Here is a 17,089-nt window from a genome sequence, read left to right as displayed (position 1 = left end):
TTTCACAATTATTGAAAGAGAATCTCCAAATTTAATTTTTAGAAAACATCAAGACAAGGTGAATTTTATTCTTTTTAACTTCTATAGAAAAAAAGTATTACGCACATAATTTCAACCCTTATGGAAAAGAAGGTTTACATGTAGCATGCAAAACGTGTTTAATTGACTTAGAGATGTAAAAATTAGTCAACCAACTACAGTAAAATTAAGGTTTCAAATTTTAAATAAAACAATTCTACAATAATAAAAAAATATTTTGTGATAAATATGATTATGAAATGCATTACTTTTCATTAAATTAGTTCAAATTACAAAATAATAATAATAATAATGAGATCACCATAAAAAATGATCACGCGCAACGCGCGGGTCTGCGACTAGTAATAATAATAACAAAACCTGGTGGCCTCCACGTTTATATACAACTTACAGCAAAGCAAATCTTTGTCATGCAGCTTGGAAGCTCCCACGTTCATCAGAAAAGCACGTTTCAAGTATAACCTGCAACCAATCATTTCAGAAACCAAAAAAACTATAAATACTACTCCATCAAATCCAATATCTCATAACCCCTCAAGACTTTTCCTCCCAATTGGTCTCTCCAATAAGCTTCAAATTTAATCACCATTTCAAGAAAATGGCAAGCACCCAGCTCTTAATTCTCCTCTCTTCACTCATGCTCTTCCAATTAACCCTCCCCACCATAACTTCTGCTGAGCCAGAGAAGAAAATCGATGTGGTGGTTGAAGGAATGGTGTACTGCCAGCACTGTGAGCACTCTGGTTCATGGTCTTTGTCTGAGGCCAAGCCAATCCCAGCTGCCAATATCAGTGTCATTTGCAAGAACTACAAGGACCAAGTGAGCTACTACAAGGTGTTTGAAACTGATGGGAATGGGTACTTCTATGCACAACTTGAAGGCTTCACAATGAGCCAATGTCTAGTGGAACATCCACTCCAATCGTGCCATGTCAAGCCTGTGTCATCTCCTCTAAAAGATTGCAATCTTCTTACAAATATCAACTATGGACTCTATGGCTCCCCACTTCGTTTTAAAGGCAAGAAATTGTATGGAAGCAATTATGAGGCTGTGATCTATGCTGCTGGGCCCTTGGCATTCCGTCCAGACCATTGTCCACCACCAACTCATGTCTAATCATTTCTTTGGAGTTCAAATTAAATTTGTAATTTGGCCAATAGATTCTCCCAAAAAGAAATTCAAGTTGGCCAATATTGATTAAATATTTTCCTTTTCTTTTTTGGTTTTGCTATAACTTTTCGTTTAAATGTTTAATTCTTTTTTCAGTCAGCTGAGTTTGAGTTTTATCTTCTTGGTTTGATTAAATTGTATTGATCATTATATACATGAACATGAGGTACGTATTTTGTTCTGTTAATTTCTTGGTGTAAAAACAATAAAGCAAAGTTGCGGGTTAATCTCGGCTGCCTAACGCACAAAGAGTGTACGTAAATCCTTTAAAAAATGTCTCTATTTAAAGGGAAAGTGAAAAAATGGAAATTATACAATGAATGGGAGAGACTAGAGAAGGATGATGAATAATAATAATAATACTAATTGTAGGGACCAAATTTAGGCACTTCTTCGGGTTGAGAGAGAGTGGACTCAAGCCCAACTTGCCCTTCAATGAATTTATAGAGAGTGGGCTCAAGAACTAGGCCCTAGTAAGGAATGCAACTGCCTTGCATGGTTGCATGTGGGCTTAACAACCTAAACATGAATTGGGGTGCACAATGATACTCCTCAGACTTGTCTTCCTGAGCTGGGAGTTCTTATTATTTCTTTTAAGATTGATTACAAAGGTTGAGAGAATACAAGTCGCTACAGTACTTCTTAAAGCAGATTTTTCGTCCCCCTTTCAAGAGAGACTTCTTACATTATATACACCTCTCTAAACTGATCCTAACCCTACATTCGTTGATCAGCCAGGCCACCACTTGAGAGCCTGTCCCATCAGCCGCATCTCCATTCCTCCTGTGGGTTGCAACACCCAAGACAGCACTATTCAGGAGTCCTATCCTCATTAATGCGGCCAGGACGTTAGTTGAGCGTATTTAATGTGGAGGTGACAGCTCGCCTTAGACTTGCTCCTTCACCGTGCTCCCGTTGCCGACGCGTGGTGCTTGCCCTTCCCTCCTCAAATATTCAAGAAGACCCCTCTTTGATGGAGTGGTGCTCGTGTACTTCTGAGATCTCAGATGTCCGAGGACAGGATCGTCCTCGGATATGTTCCTTAGGGGCTGGATACCGTACTTTCATCCTCGGACCCCACATTCGTCCTTGGCACGGGCCTCTGGGCCTGGTTTGAGGTGGGCCGAGGCTGTCTGATTTTCTGGCCCCACAATAGCCCCTCAAAATCTTGTTGCACGCATCCTCGGGCGGGGAGAAGGATTTTGACATCCTCGGGCCTGCTCCGTGCCCAGTCGAGCCTTACCCCCCGTCAGTATTGGGGTCTATTCATCTGCCCAAGGCGCGTCGCTGACGTTTCAAAACGCGTAACGTGCCCTTCATTAAATTCAGGCGGCTCTGTGCTCCCCACGTTCAACGAGGAGTTACCAATCTAACGGTGGAAGTTTGTCTCGCATTTATGGGCGGGAAACCCTCATGGTTCCTCGATTTGGGGTACAAATACCCATTCGAACTATTTCTTCCTGTTTCTTATTTGCAATCAAGAATTCTCGCGCGTCCCTCCTAAGTTCAACCACACTCTCACTTACAACTCCAGCACAAAAAGCCTGTCTGAGGAGCTCCTCCTCTTTCTAGTAAGTCGCTCTATCCCTCTCTGAGCTCTCTTCCTCTTTACCCCTTCTTCTCCTTCGTCTGTTCTTTCTTAGTTCCTTTAGGCGTCAATTGGGATGGGTAGGTTTAAGAAATACATCTACACTGAAAAGGCGATGGAGAAATTCATCGCCGACTATGGGATTCCTAGCAATGTAGGTCTGAGGTACTGTGAGGATGAGGATTGGCTCTTTCAAAGACAGGAAGGCGAAGTGGTGATTCCCATTATCGCCTTCCTCGAAGGGGGTATAAGGATCCCCATGGGGCCAGTGATGAGGGGCTAACTCACGCACTTCCGGCTAGCCCCCACCCAGTGCGCAATAAATGTCTTTAGGATTTTGGGCTGTGTGGACGCCCTGAACGACAATATGGGGCTAAGGTTGACCCACTATGACGTGAACTGGTGCTACAACCTTCAGCTCCTTAAGGGCAAGTCCTATTACCTGAAGACAAGGGATGACAGGGTACGGCTCATCCAATGCCTCCCTGAGTCCAGCAAGAGGCTGAACGAGAATTTCCTTATCGCATCCGAGGAGTGGCACGAAGGCCTTCACTGCCCAACAACGGAGGAAATACCAGGTGGGGCAGTGGGAGTAGGAGAGGGTTCAAGTTCTCTTGTCTTTTTCCTCTTTTTTTTTTTTTTTGTTTGGTTACTAATGTGAAGGTGTTTTCTCCCTGCAGACCCGCACGCCTTTGAGCGTCATTTCCACCTGGTCAACAGGGAGGATTTGCAGAAGGTACTGAGGGCATCAGTTTTTATAAACGAGGACGACCATCAAGTTAAAGCCGCCCACAAAATCTTGGGGTACACTCCTGTTCAGAAATCATTCCTGGTTCCGAAGCACGTGATCCAAGCGAACGATCCTCGGCTACAGAAAATTATTGTGACCGAGGACGGGTTTCTGTTCCCCGAGGAGCCCTCTGATCCAAAATTTGTCACCTTAGCCGTCCCCTCTTCCTCCCACGTATTCGCCGAGGCTGTAGAGGAGGATCCAGAGCGGGAAGACGAAGTGTTTGACATTTTTGACCAGCTCGATCAGTCCGAAGACCCTCCCGGGCCTCCCGGGGACTTAGGCGACCTTTGTTTGACCAAAGCAGACCTTCTTGCTTCAGAAGCCTCTCCTCCGCCAACGATGGGTTACAAGAGGAAACCCTACACCAGCCTGTTGGACCTGATCAAAGGCCAACCGGGGAAGTCTCAACAAAAGCTTCCCCTTCCTCCTCCCAAGACTCAGTCTGTTCAGACTAGGTCGACTTCCGCCCAGCAGAAGCTTTCCCCTCCTCCTCCTCCTTCTCAGACGAGCCTACCTTCTAAGTCCGTGCCCGCCGACCCCAAGAAAAAGAAGGATAAGGGCAAAAGGCTTATGAAGGATAAGCCAGTGTCTTCGCAGGAGGAGGACAACACTCTGCGATCGTCCAAGCAGATTAAGATAGGCGGCAAGAGCCAGGATAGGCAGGTCGTCACCACCTCGTCCGAGACCCAGGCCTGGCTCCCAGCCTCAATGCTCCATGGGGAGCCCTTGAGGGATGACGCCTCCCTCAGAGACTTCAATGAGGGCGAAGGTGCGCACGTGGCCGACGCACTAGAGAGGTGCCTGCTGCTCCCAGCGGACATGGCCGAGCTGGATTCTTTGAGGAGCAAACAGGTCTTCCTCAGCCTCAAGCGTTACCTGGGGATGGTAAGAACTCTGATTTCGACTCTTCCCCCCCCCCCCTTTTTTTTTTTTGGGTTGGGCTTATAGTGCATTGGTTACTCTGACAGACTGTTCAGGCTACCTATAGGCTGGAGGCGGCAGCCAACGACTAGGGGAAGGCCCTCGACCTAGAGCGTGAGAGGTGCTTTCAGGCCACCCGGACCCTCAAGACCTCCGAGGCTGACCTCGCCAAGGCCAGGGAGGAGTTGAAGGTGATGACCAGGGCTCNAAGAAAAAAAAAAAAAAAAAAAAAAAAAAAAAAAAAAAAAAAAAAAAAAAAAAAAAAAAAAAAAAAAAAAAAAAAAAAAAAAAAAAAAAAAAGCTCAAACAAAAGACAAAAACATAAAAAATGCTACAAAGTATAAAGTAAACATGATATACTAAGGATGATAGAATATGATATAAACCTAGGCATGAAAAAGACACAAGAACATGTTATATGTGCTAAAAGGTCTAAAAAGACTTAACTAGTATGATTGAATGTAAGAATATGTCAAGTGTTAGAGTGTGTGCAACAAAGATGCATCTAGTGTGCATGTAAGATGCATGATCAATGCATGAATAAGCACCTATGGGGCAAAGTATATAAAACACACCACCAATGATTAAAACATGATAAACATGAATAATTATGGTAATTCACAAAATTTGGTACTTATCGGAGTCCAAAACAATGAGAAAATACCATTTGGGCATTTTATTAAATACTTAGAGTGCGCACATTACACATGTATGATAAACAATGCAATAATATATGAAAATTTTGCCTAAATACATGTTATTTTTGCCACAAAGGGCCAACATCCTAAGCAAATTATCATTTAAAACAAAACACAATAAAAAAGATTGACAAAAAATAAATTTTCCAACTCTCATTTGAGAAAATCCCAACTATGAACATAAAATCCCCAAAAACATAATTTAAGGATCAAAATCAATGAAAAGAGTTAAAGATTACCTTAGAGATGTTAATGGAATGAAAAACACTTGAATTTAGTTGGGTTTTGATGTAGAAACATTAAAACAGGGGTATGGGAGAAGATGAAGACGTTTAAAACAAATGTCCCACGAAATGCCCTTTAAAAACTGATTTGGAAATTTTCGCTAGTTAGCTTCTCGCGAAATTTTGCTGATATTTCGCTGGTAAGCTTTACTCGTGAAATAGTCATGAAACTCTTTGTCCAAAACTGAAAAACTTGAGAATTGGACTCTTTAACTCGTGACTGAACTTATATATAAAATAAGTCACGAAAACAACCAGAAAACATGTTTTTCACACACAAAACAACTTGAAATTTTTTGAAAAACATGGGTAATACAAATCAGTTCCAAAAGCTAACAAAAAGAACAAAAATCTTCTTGGTTTGACCCACATATGGTTGAGCACATACACATCACATTTGAATATATACAAATACACATATGAAATAGGCATTCATTGAACACTAAACTTGTGTGTTGTGTGTGTAGATCAAGTGTGGAATAGTCCTTAGTCTAGAGTGAAATTTCAATGATCAATTCAATTAAGTTATACATAACTAGAACTAAGTTAAGTTGTCTATCTCAATTATAAAAATGAACATATATGACCTCCCACAAGAGAATGATTACAAAATTTAGAAGCTTTTCATTTGACCTCTGCATAAATCACAACATTTGATCCTTTTTGGATAATACATCTCTTTTTGAAATTAGTGCTTGAAATTTTTGATATTTCAACTTTAAGAGTTAGTCTTTGACTTTTTGAGCACCATACATTTCAATACAAAAGTCGCTTTCCCTTTTTCGTAATCAAATACTAGTATGTGCGATATGTTTTTGTAGCTCATAATCTCTTTTTCATTTTGAGATTTACAATTGGTGAGTTCTATTACAAAAATATAAAAGTAAAGTGGGAAGATATATAGACACAAGTCTATACAAGTATCAAAATCATCAAGATTATTGACCAATCATTCATAACAAGCTTGAAGATCTATTTACAATAATCACACATAGTTTTCAAGATTTTTCCCACACATATATATATGTGCATACATAATAAATTAAGTTCGTAAATACACTACGCTATTAGTACGAAGGTACTAGGCCAAACTCACATGTGAAATGTGCTCAAACATATATAATCAAACATTTTGAATTTTTCACTTTTTATGTAATTTTGGATTTTTACTCACACAAAACTAAAATATAAAAGTAAGATCAAAACAAAACAATACATATAAAGAAATGCAAGATGCACAAAATGCATGAATATATGACATTCAATGCATGAAGGGTCATACAAAAATCGAAAGAATTAGATCAAGGACCAAAGGAGTAAAAGCTCAACTATAGGAATTTTTCCTCATCCAAACGGAACGATTGTTTGGAATGATTGCCTTATGAGAAGTGAGACTAGGGTTGGAAGAATGAAAATCGAAGATGCATATAAACAAGGAGTTAAGAGCATTAAACACTTTCTTTAACAACATGTTATTTTCACTCAAATCCAGTTTACCTTTTTTAGCACAACTTCCAAAAAATTCAAGTTTCTCTTTTTTCTTTTTTATTATTTTAAAAGCTTGAAGTTTAGAGCAATGAGGTCTAAGATGACCAAGGGCTTCACAATGGTGACAAATAATGTATTTACGTCCACTAGGCCTTTTGGGAAGAGATCTAGCAACATGAGTTTGTGCTCTCTTTAACTTGGGGCATTGAGGTCTTATGTGACCGATCACACCACAATAGTGGCAATTAGGAACAAATTTAGATCCACTCAATTTCTTAAGATGGGACCTAACTAGAGGCTTAGGCTTAAGATCCTTTCTCTTCACTTTTTGATTTCTTTTGTGTGGAGGAATGTACACCAATTTGTCCTTTGAGGTAGAACACACAATAGGCACAAAATCGGATACCACAACATAATTACAACATATATTTTCTTCCCTTTTAGCAAAAGGTTTAGCAATCAAATACTTGGCATGTATATTAAGAGATTCATTTTCACATTTAAGATCATCAATAAGTTTGTTAGACAAAATAAGTTTAGCATCCAAGTCCATATTCAAGCATTCAAACTCTTTCAACTTTTCAAGAGAATTTTCAGCAAGCTTCTTATACTTTTCAACCAATTTATTGGATTCATTGAACTTAGCAATCAAATCATCTTTTTCACAATGAAACTTGCTCAAATTCTTATGAAACTTCTTAGCTCCTTTCTTCAAGAGTTTGTCAACAACACCTATAGATTCAAGCAACATATCATTACAATTATGAGGATTAACACTCATAGAGGCATTTTCACAAATAAATGGCATGTTACACTCACAAACATTCATAGAAGCATACAAAACACTATCCATGGCAAAACACACACGAGGTCAAGGATCACACTTAGGTAATGATATGTACCTGCTCTGATACTAATTAAATGCTCGAAAATATGTTGAAAACACAAGAGCTATTTAGACCCCCAAATAAAAGTTACGGCTTGATAGATTTTACTTTAATTTAATACTAAGTATGGAATAGAGTAAATGCAAGCGAATAAATAGACAAGCTACTCTAACCCATAATCATTATAATACAGCAATAAAATGAAAGGTAAAAGAGTAGGGAAGAAGAAATGCAAACACAAGATAACACGACGATGTGTTATCAAAGAGGAAACCGAAGAACTCGACAAAAACCTTTCCGTCGCCCTTCAAGCGGTAAATTGATCCACTAGACAATCAGTTGGGATCCACTAGAAATACACCCGATTGCATCCACCAAGCCTCACTGGCTTCTTTTGGCAAATCCCCAAAGCTTCCTAAACTTCAAAACACTCTCTACACTCTGAATAGGTGTGTGTTGTGTTTGGGTACAAATCTCCTTTCAGGGTATGACAATGGGAGAGGGAAGGAGAAGAGGCTACAATGATTTTTTACTAAGGATGAATAGCTTTCTCTCTAAAAGATGGGTGTGTGTTGTAGAAAACCTATCTAGAGTTTTTCTCTCTAAGTTGTCTCCTTTACATTTGTGGGTAATGAGGGTATATATAGTATAGATAAAGGGTAAGAAAGTCACTCTTAAAAATCTTCCAAGCATAATGTTTCGCGACTACCTCGCGGGAAGGCCTTACTCGTGAGATACTCGCGAAAATGACAGTCTAGTACGACTCTTCAGATTCCAGTCATGTGCTCCTCACATGCCCTTTTCACGGGAACCCTTCTCGCAAACTTCTCGTGAGTTAGTCGCAAAATGCACTGGTCTTTAATTACACTTGAGTTTTCACCAACTTATTACTAAACCCAATACAATAAAATCTCACAAAATACAAGGAAAAAAATTAAAACAATTACAACACTTTTTGTCATGGAATAAAGCCAACATAAAAACATAGTTGTAAATCACAACTTTACAGTATAGTATGATGTTTAATGTTGTTAGGTTTAGACCACTGTTAAAACATTGTATTTAAATAGTTTTAAGGTCAACTTGATAATTAAATTAATTATGGAAGCCTTATTCTAAATAAAATTCATCAATATCCTATAACTGCGGCAATATAAATGAGACAAGATATGATTATTCAAGAAACCAATGAAACAAATTGTTTCACAGGAAAAACTTGGAGGGACTTAACCTTTCAATCTTGAGATGAATGAATTCACTATTAGATAGAGATTTACAATTAAAATAATCCTATTCATTGTACATATAACTATAATTACCAAATTGAGTTCCAAATCTCATAGACGTCTCTGATTTTAATATGCTTCTATGTGAACCTCCAGCTCACAACTTCAATGTTCCCTTGAAGATTTGAATCCAATACACTTGATATTTGGAGATAAGTAACTTGAATCCACCAGTTCAAAGTGTGTGTGAGTGATCACTGGTAAAGCCTTGAAAGAGCAGTAGGTACAAACATTTTAGATCTCAAACTAAGCTGCTCTAAAGTCTTAAAAAATGTGCCCTAGCGTTTTCTTTAAATACTTTGCGAAGTAGGTCAGAAACCCTAATCATCTCATGAGCTAATGGGCTACAAATCTGTTTCTTAAAATATGCATTTTGTTTGGTCAAACTTAATTTTCAATCTATTGAAACCGTTAAAAATTTGGTTCCTTGAATAAGTTGATTTCATGTTCTTGCACACTAAGGCAGTACCTTGAGCATTGTCTAAGAATTCCTATAGACTTTAAGAGCTATAACTACACAAGTTTGAGCTTACGTATTTGCCAATAAAACTACACATTAAAACCTAACAAATTTGTATCGTATAATACATTTTTGCTTAATGAGGCAAAAAAGTATGTATTGACACTGCCATGAATCATATGATACTCATCTATGCACCATATGATTTATATCTTATGAAATGTATGTATTGGGTAATACATACACATGTGAATTTAAATTGGGTATTTTTTTTTTTTTTTTGGGGTTAAAATTTGTGTTTTGACTTGAGTTCAACAAGAACTGGGACTTGTTTTCAAGAAAAATTATTGGATTACTTGGTTGAGCCCAATAAAATAATATGTCCATGAGTTCTTGTTTTTCTTCTTTCTCTCATACAAAATTTAAACCCCATACTTGACACTTTATTTTCTCATTTGCAATTTCTTCTTTTTATACTATGAACAAAAGATTAAATGAGACTTTTTTTTTTTTAAATTTATTATTGTTATAAGTCCAAAAACCTTGAATGTCAATAAAAAAAATATAATGAAAAATTTATTGAAATAGATAAACAAGATATATATTAATTGTTGGTATTGGAGAAATTACCAATAAATTGATATATTAATTACAATAAAAATAAAAATAAAAATAAACAATGTCAGATTGAGGCACAACAATCTTGCTCTCTTTAAGGAGATTCAAGCCATTTGCAGTTGGCAAAGCCTAGAAACCGATGCAGCAGAAATTCACTTTTGACTTGTCATCTCCAAGATACAACAGCCCAACAGTTTGTTGTGTAACTCGAACCAACTCTGCATAAGTGGTTGAGCTTAAAGCTCCCAAAAAAAAAAAAAAAAAAAGACCTCTCTTTGGCTTGAAATCTCTCAAGTATTTAGAAGTATTATAGAATTCATTCTCTCACACAATACTCTTTGCTTTAACTATATATATAGCATAACCATATATATAGTCTTCCAATCCTTCTCATAACCTACATGCTATTTATTAGTTTAGATAACTCTTCTAAATTTATTTAATTTAACTTACATACAAGTTAACTCTTTCTTTAACAAATTCCACTATGACTCATCTCTTTATTAATCTTCAGTTAATTTAAGTTTTAACGTGCTTTAATTTAAAATGCACTAATAGTTGAAAATGACTAGGAAAAAACAGATGGACAAATAAAAGATGGTAATGAAAAAATGATTTTGCAAGATAATAAAGATGACAATAACATTGACTTTGGCTATTAAAATGATTTTTTTTTTTTTTGGGAGAAAGAAGATTTTGAATTTTATTAACATACAGGCATGTCCGCTTAATAAATAGCAAAACATCAGACTAAAACATCCTCCATCCAAATAGAAAAACTCATGATATAACGTGCAAGAAGTAGATTAGATAAGACGATGAATATAATGTATATATTTTAACTTAACATATTATGTATCATCACTTTTGAGTTAGACCAACTTGAATGTGGATGTTAAATATGTTTGAATTTGATTTATTTAATTAACTTTATTGAATGTTATTGTATAAGTGATAGTTGAATTATCATTCGTTGAATATATTACAACAATGGCCGTAGCAGCCGTTCAAAAGTGATATCGTATAACTTTATAAAATTGTATTTTTTTTATTTTTTATTTAAATGAGATATGATAATCTATATGATTCCCATTTTGACAATTATGTAGTCCTTCAAAAAAATGAAGCCAAGGAAAACCACTTTGATGGAAACTTTTCCAACATCTTTTATGAGAAACATTCAAAAGTAACGAATAATTATTACATTCATAATTGCGTAATAATTCTATAAGTCATGACAAGTTATGGGCGGCCCTTGGTTTCACCCTAACTTTGCAACCTAGGAAAGAAATGAAATTTAGTCAAGTAACAACGTAATGTAACAGCTTAGTCATATGAAAGCATTGAAAGGGCGTCTTTATGATTCAACACTCTTGGCCAGATACTTTTAAAGCAAAGGATTTGTTGGTATTTCCAAGAAGAAGCAGAAAGAGATTCGTGAAACGAATATTGATTAGTTTTGATGAAAAGACGACTTAATGGGGGTAGGTATAGAATATAGAAGTAGACTTCAATTCAAATGGAGGTATCAGGAAAAGAACACACATAACGAAATGAGATCCAGTAGTGCTTCGGGTAGTTTCTTGATTTGAAAGGCAGATAGAACTCCCAAATGGAAACGAGACTTCGTATTTTGAAGACTACCAGAAAGTAGTAGCTTGAATAGTAGAAGCAAATTTACTTTTTGGTTTCTGAATCACTAAAATAATTGGTCTTTTTGAAATCTTCTCATGCATGCCTTTGTATTTAGACTCGACAAATGCCAAATCTCTTTCATTCATTGCATTGGACTGTCAACTATAAATAAAGTAGTTCACGCATGCTTCTTCTATACCTTTGGCTTTGGTAATAAGTCAAATTTGATACTAGCACCACCTCCATGCAAAGAGAGCACTAGAGAAGATACCATTTAAGACCTCAAGTTGTCCAAGATAGAAAAGATGAATCTAGACCATCTAGTGTTATACATGAAAAGATAATAATCCTTTGGAATAATATTCTTTGTTTGTGTTTTATCTTTAGTAGTTGCTTGTAAACTTAATTTAAATTCTTTGGAACCTTTGCCAAACTATAGAATTGGAACAATCCTTCAATAGTATGATTGGCTTTAAATTTTTTGTATCTGTTAAATTAAATTTGATTCTTATTCTAATTAAAATATAAAATTAATTCCTATAAACGACAAAACTTACTTTACTTTTTTTTTTTTTTTTTTTTTAAGGTAACTTGTATATTTTTAACTTAATAAAAAAGTATGGAAAAATTATATGATGCTCACTCGTACAAATATGTATTATTAAACCCTAACTCCTTTCACTTCAAGCAGTCATCTCGCAGTTAGCCACGTAACATGGAAACACTTGTTTCTTGGAGCCTATTGGACGTCTTTTTAGTACATTCTTGCATGGCAGCAGATGTGCACGGGCCAAACTATTGGGGCTGCGGCTTTTTAATTCTTTTTTTTTTTATACATATAATTGGCAGCAGCCTAGGGGCCCACTAATCAATTAAGTGGGTATCTCATGAGCCTCATTCACACCGTTTATTTATTATTTTGTGTAATATATTGTATATAATATCCTTTTATATTATTGTGGGAACCACTAGAAAAAAAAAAAAAATCGGCTTCACATTGATTTGGAAATATCTTTCTTCATCAGTCCAACTTATTATATAGAGATTGAAAAGGCTATTTATGTGTAATTTTGATTATATGCTTCTTTTAACAACTAATATGATTTATTTAAATAATATACATAAATAGTCTTATAAATCATCATATAATGGGTTAAAAGAAATAACTCAAAACTAATTTGTAGTTAAAATTTGTTTGATTCACTCTCATGTAAGAGGAATGTTACATACAACGATTGCATACAATATGACTACTCTTAGAATAATTCTAGAGACAACAAATCACACACCCAATCTCACAAGTTGTTGACCTGTGTGATTATGTGTAGTCAATATTTTTTGTCTTGTGTGACCCACTATTTTATGTTGTGCACTCCCAATATATCACACAAATTAGCAAGTTGTGAAATTTGATATATAAATAGTTGTGTTCATAGGTGGATTGCTTTCATTAGTGTATACAAGGCCTTTGGCCTTTAGGCCCACTACTCTATTTTTCTAGTAGTGCGCACATACTTGTGTTGTACTTATATGTCTTTGTTCTTTTTGTATAGTTTATTCTAGAACATACATTAATAATTCTAATAGGCTTCACTTACAGATTATGGGTCCCATGCAATTATGGGATTCATACTTCATAGTCTTTGAGTGCGGTTGATATCTCCTATTCTCCTTTCATGAAAGGAGCCTCTGATTGTGATACTTTCAAGATTCATAGCATGTTGGCTCCGTAAAACAGGGACAGAGGAAAATTACTGCTGTAAAGCCGTAGGGTCAAAGTGATGGGGCTGCGTTCAGTCCAATCGGGTCCCAATGGTGCGTAGAGCTAGCGGGCTCATAAGATAATGTATTGTTACTTATCTTGGCTAAGTTAAAAAGATGAAATCCGAAAAGACCAATGTGGATCCCCAAAATGAAATCCCCAAGTCCAGAGGGACTGAATGCAGCCTTACCAAATGCAGAATAAGGATCCAAGTTTATGTTACTATCTGGCCATTCAGCGAATGATCTTTACTTGTGAATGTTTAAGCAAAAAATAAGGTTAAAACTAGACATAGACGTTTTGGACATAATTTTGTGAAGTTTCTGTTTTGTGATGGGATTATTTCCAACATGTCAAAGGAAAGCCTTGTAGAGCCTTTGACATTGCGAGAGAATGACATAAAAGCAAACTACACTTCGAAAAGATACTTCAAGAAGCCTCTATTTCTCCATTTGATTATTATATAATAAATATCAATTCTAAGAGACTAAGCACAAAGACATCGGTACCAATACACCTCATTCCCACTAATCCAACTCCAAATATATTGTACTATAAGCGATGGTTTATTTTAACGTTAAAATGTGAAAACCTAGTACGGTCTAATACCAATTTTAACCAATTAATCAAGATTAAGTCTAAGTAGTTAATTAGTCAATTTCAAGTACATCAATATTCATGGAGTGAAAACCCAGGCGAAAAAAAAAAAAAACCTTGGGGCCAAGTCCAAATTATCAAATCTACTATGAAAGTTGTTCCGGGAGTCTTTTGGCTAAATATTGTAACAAACGGAGTTTATTGATGTTATAGATACTGTTCAAAATTATTTGGCAAAATAAAGAAAGAGACTGAATTTCGGCAATGGTTTTGCCGAAATTGCAAGAAAAAGTACAATATGTCAGGAGAGAGAGAAATGAATTGCATTACATTATAGTGACGACCAAGTGCCCCAAGTGCATGCCATGGGGAGTGCCCGAAAGAGAACAATTATGGCAACCAAGTTGCCGAAATTGTAGGGATGAGGAGAGAGAAAATATGAATTGTGGCAACCAAGTTGCCGAAAATGGGAGGAAAAAAAGAAAAAAATAATTGTGGCAACCAAGTTGCCGAAAATGAAGGGAAAAAAAAATGCTACGTCCATAACATTTTTACAACATTTTCACAACAAATTATAAGTGATTAGTTATTACTGGTTCAAATTTGAACCTAATACTAAGATTACTTTTTGCTCCAATAATAATAATCAGTAACAATCTGCCACTTAAGATTTTTTGTAAAAATATTGTAAAAATGTTATAGACATATCATTTCTAAAAAAAAATTGTGGTGTCAAAATAGAAGGGGAAAACAATGGCAAATTGATTTGTGGCAATGACATTACCAAAATAGAGGGGAAAAAAAGTGACAAATTGATTTGTGGCAATAGCATTGCCAAAATAGATCACAATAAAGTGATTTGTGGCAATGGCATTGCCAAGAACACTTTGACAAATTGAGTTGTCAGTACCTTATAACAAGGCCAATGGTCATCAAGTAGCTCTAGTCTTCAAGAAATATTTATTTCGGCAATGCCATTTGTCAATTTGTCACAATAAACTCAATTTGTAAAAGTGTTTTTGGCAATGCCATTACCACAAATCACTTTATTGTGATCTGTTTCGGCAATACTATAGCCACAAATCAATTTGTCACTTTTTTCCCCCTCTATTTTGGCAATGCCATTGTCACAAATCAATTTGCTACTTTTTTTTCCTTCTATTTTCGCACCACAATTTTTTTTTTTTTAAATGATATGTCTACAATATTTTCAAAACATTTTTACAAAAAATCCTAAGTAGAAGGTTGTTACTAATTGTTATTATTGGGGAAAAAAAGTAATCTTAGTGTTAGGTTCAAATTTGAACTAATAACAACTAACCACCTGTAATTTGTTGTGAAAATGTTGTGGACGTAACATTTTTTTTCCTCCCTTTTTCGACAACTTGGTTGCCACAATTCATATTTTCTCTCTTCTCATCCCTACAATTTCAGCAACTTGATTGCCACAATTGTTCTCTCTTTTGGGCACTCTCCCTAGCATGCACAAGGGGCACTTCATGAGCAGAGCTTGGGCAGGACAAGAATAATTTTGGTAATCTCATTACCAAAATTCAATTTTCTCTCTCCCTTGACACATTGTATTTTTTTTTTTTTTTTTTACAATTTCAGCAATGCCGTTGCCGAAATTCAGTCTCTTTCCTCATTTTGCAAAATAATTCTAAACAGTACCTATAACACTAATAAACTCTGTTTTTTGCAATATTTAGCCAAAAGACTTGTTGTGCCAGTATATTTTCCTGTACAAATAGTTAAACACCATCAGGGATGGAACTAGGATTCAAACTTAGGAGGGCCCAAAATTCTTTGCTCAAGAATTTTATAAAGGTTGACAACGATATTTTATTAGCATTAATTTTTTTGTATTTTTTTATATTTTTTTAAAATCAATAATCGATATTTATAGTTAAGAGTTTTGTAAGTCAATTGGCACGTCTTGATACTTTCAAGGTCCGACTGAGGTTAGACCAATTCTTTATTCTATCCACATTATAATTTATTTTTAACAATCTATTTATTCTTTTAACATAATTCTATTCCTAATAACTTCCTAATGCTATACATAAAAGATTCTAAGAAAAAAAAAAAAAAACTATAGTTAAAAGTTCAAATCCATGTCTAGTATTACAATAATAAAACAACATCATGCACTAATATTCAGCAAAAAAAAGGGTGAGACAATTATTGTTGTCTTGGTTAAGGATTTTTTTTTTATTATTATTATTTATAATTACTTAGTTAAGGTTGAGATATCATAAAGATGTGAGATCTTTTCCTTTGAAAAATTGCCTTTTTGAAAAAAATAGTAAAAAAAGAAAAGAAAAAAGAGATCTCTTAAACAATCACATGATAATAAACAGTAACTTTGAGTCTTCAACTGTGTAAATAATAAAGCTTTTCCCATCACTAAATGAATCTAGCTAAAACACAAAGTTTATTACCAATAAACTAATCATACACATGCTTTTGTGGCAGTTTAGGTAAGGCACAAAATAATAGATTGTTGCTATTTTACATGTGTATTATATTTATGCATGCATGCCAGGTGTGTTCCAAAGTTGTTGACTATGGGGACACTAATTGGTGTGTGGATGGAGTGATTAGTAGCGTAAGAATTGTCTCTGTGACTATAGGGTGGAGTCATTTGAGAGTAACAAAGAGCTCTCAAATGAGAGGTAGAAATCGGGTACAAATTATTGGGCTTTTATGAATTGTTTTGCTAGGATTTATAATTGATTTGTTATAATTTTTTTTTTACTTAGACCATGTCCAAAGATTTTTTTTTTTTTTTTTTTATTTGATATATATATATATATTTTTTTGGTTTCATGGGTCAACTTGTAAATTTTTTAGGAGAGGGGG

At 35.4% G+C, this 17,089-nt stretch overlaps 1 protein-coding gene across 1 annotated transcript; it reads left to right on the top strand.

The window, feature by feature from the left end:
- The first annotated feature begins 637 nt into the window (after window positions 1-637).
- Window positions 638-1,156, top strand: LOC112028014 (non-classical arabinogalactan protein 30). The gene has a single exon (XM_024060650.2). The coding sequence runs from the start codon at window positions 638-640 to the stop codon at window positions 1,154-1,156; it is 519 nt and encodes a 172-aa protein (XP_023916418.1).
- The last annotated feature ends 15,933 nt before the right edge of the window (window positions 1,157-17,089 follow it).

Source organism: Quercus suber, unplaced genomic scaffold (assembly GCF_002906115.3).
Source record: "Quercus suber isolate HL8 unplaced genomic scaffold, Cork oak 2.0 scaffold_684, whole genome shotgun sequence".
Taxonomy (NCBI): Eukaryota; Viridiplantae; Streptophyta; class Magnoliopsida; order Fagales; family Fagaceae; genus Quercus; species Quercus suber.
The sequence above is the reverse complement of the archived record's forward strand: the minus strand, read 5'-3'. Positions and strand labels throughout refer to the sequence as shown.

Bases quoted from the DNA above. Each gene is read 5' to 3' on its own strand.
- LOC112028014 (XM_024060650.2), top strand. From the start codon at position 638: ATGGCAAGCACCCAGCTCTTAATTCTCCTCTCTTCACTCATGCTCTTC.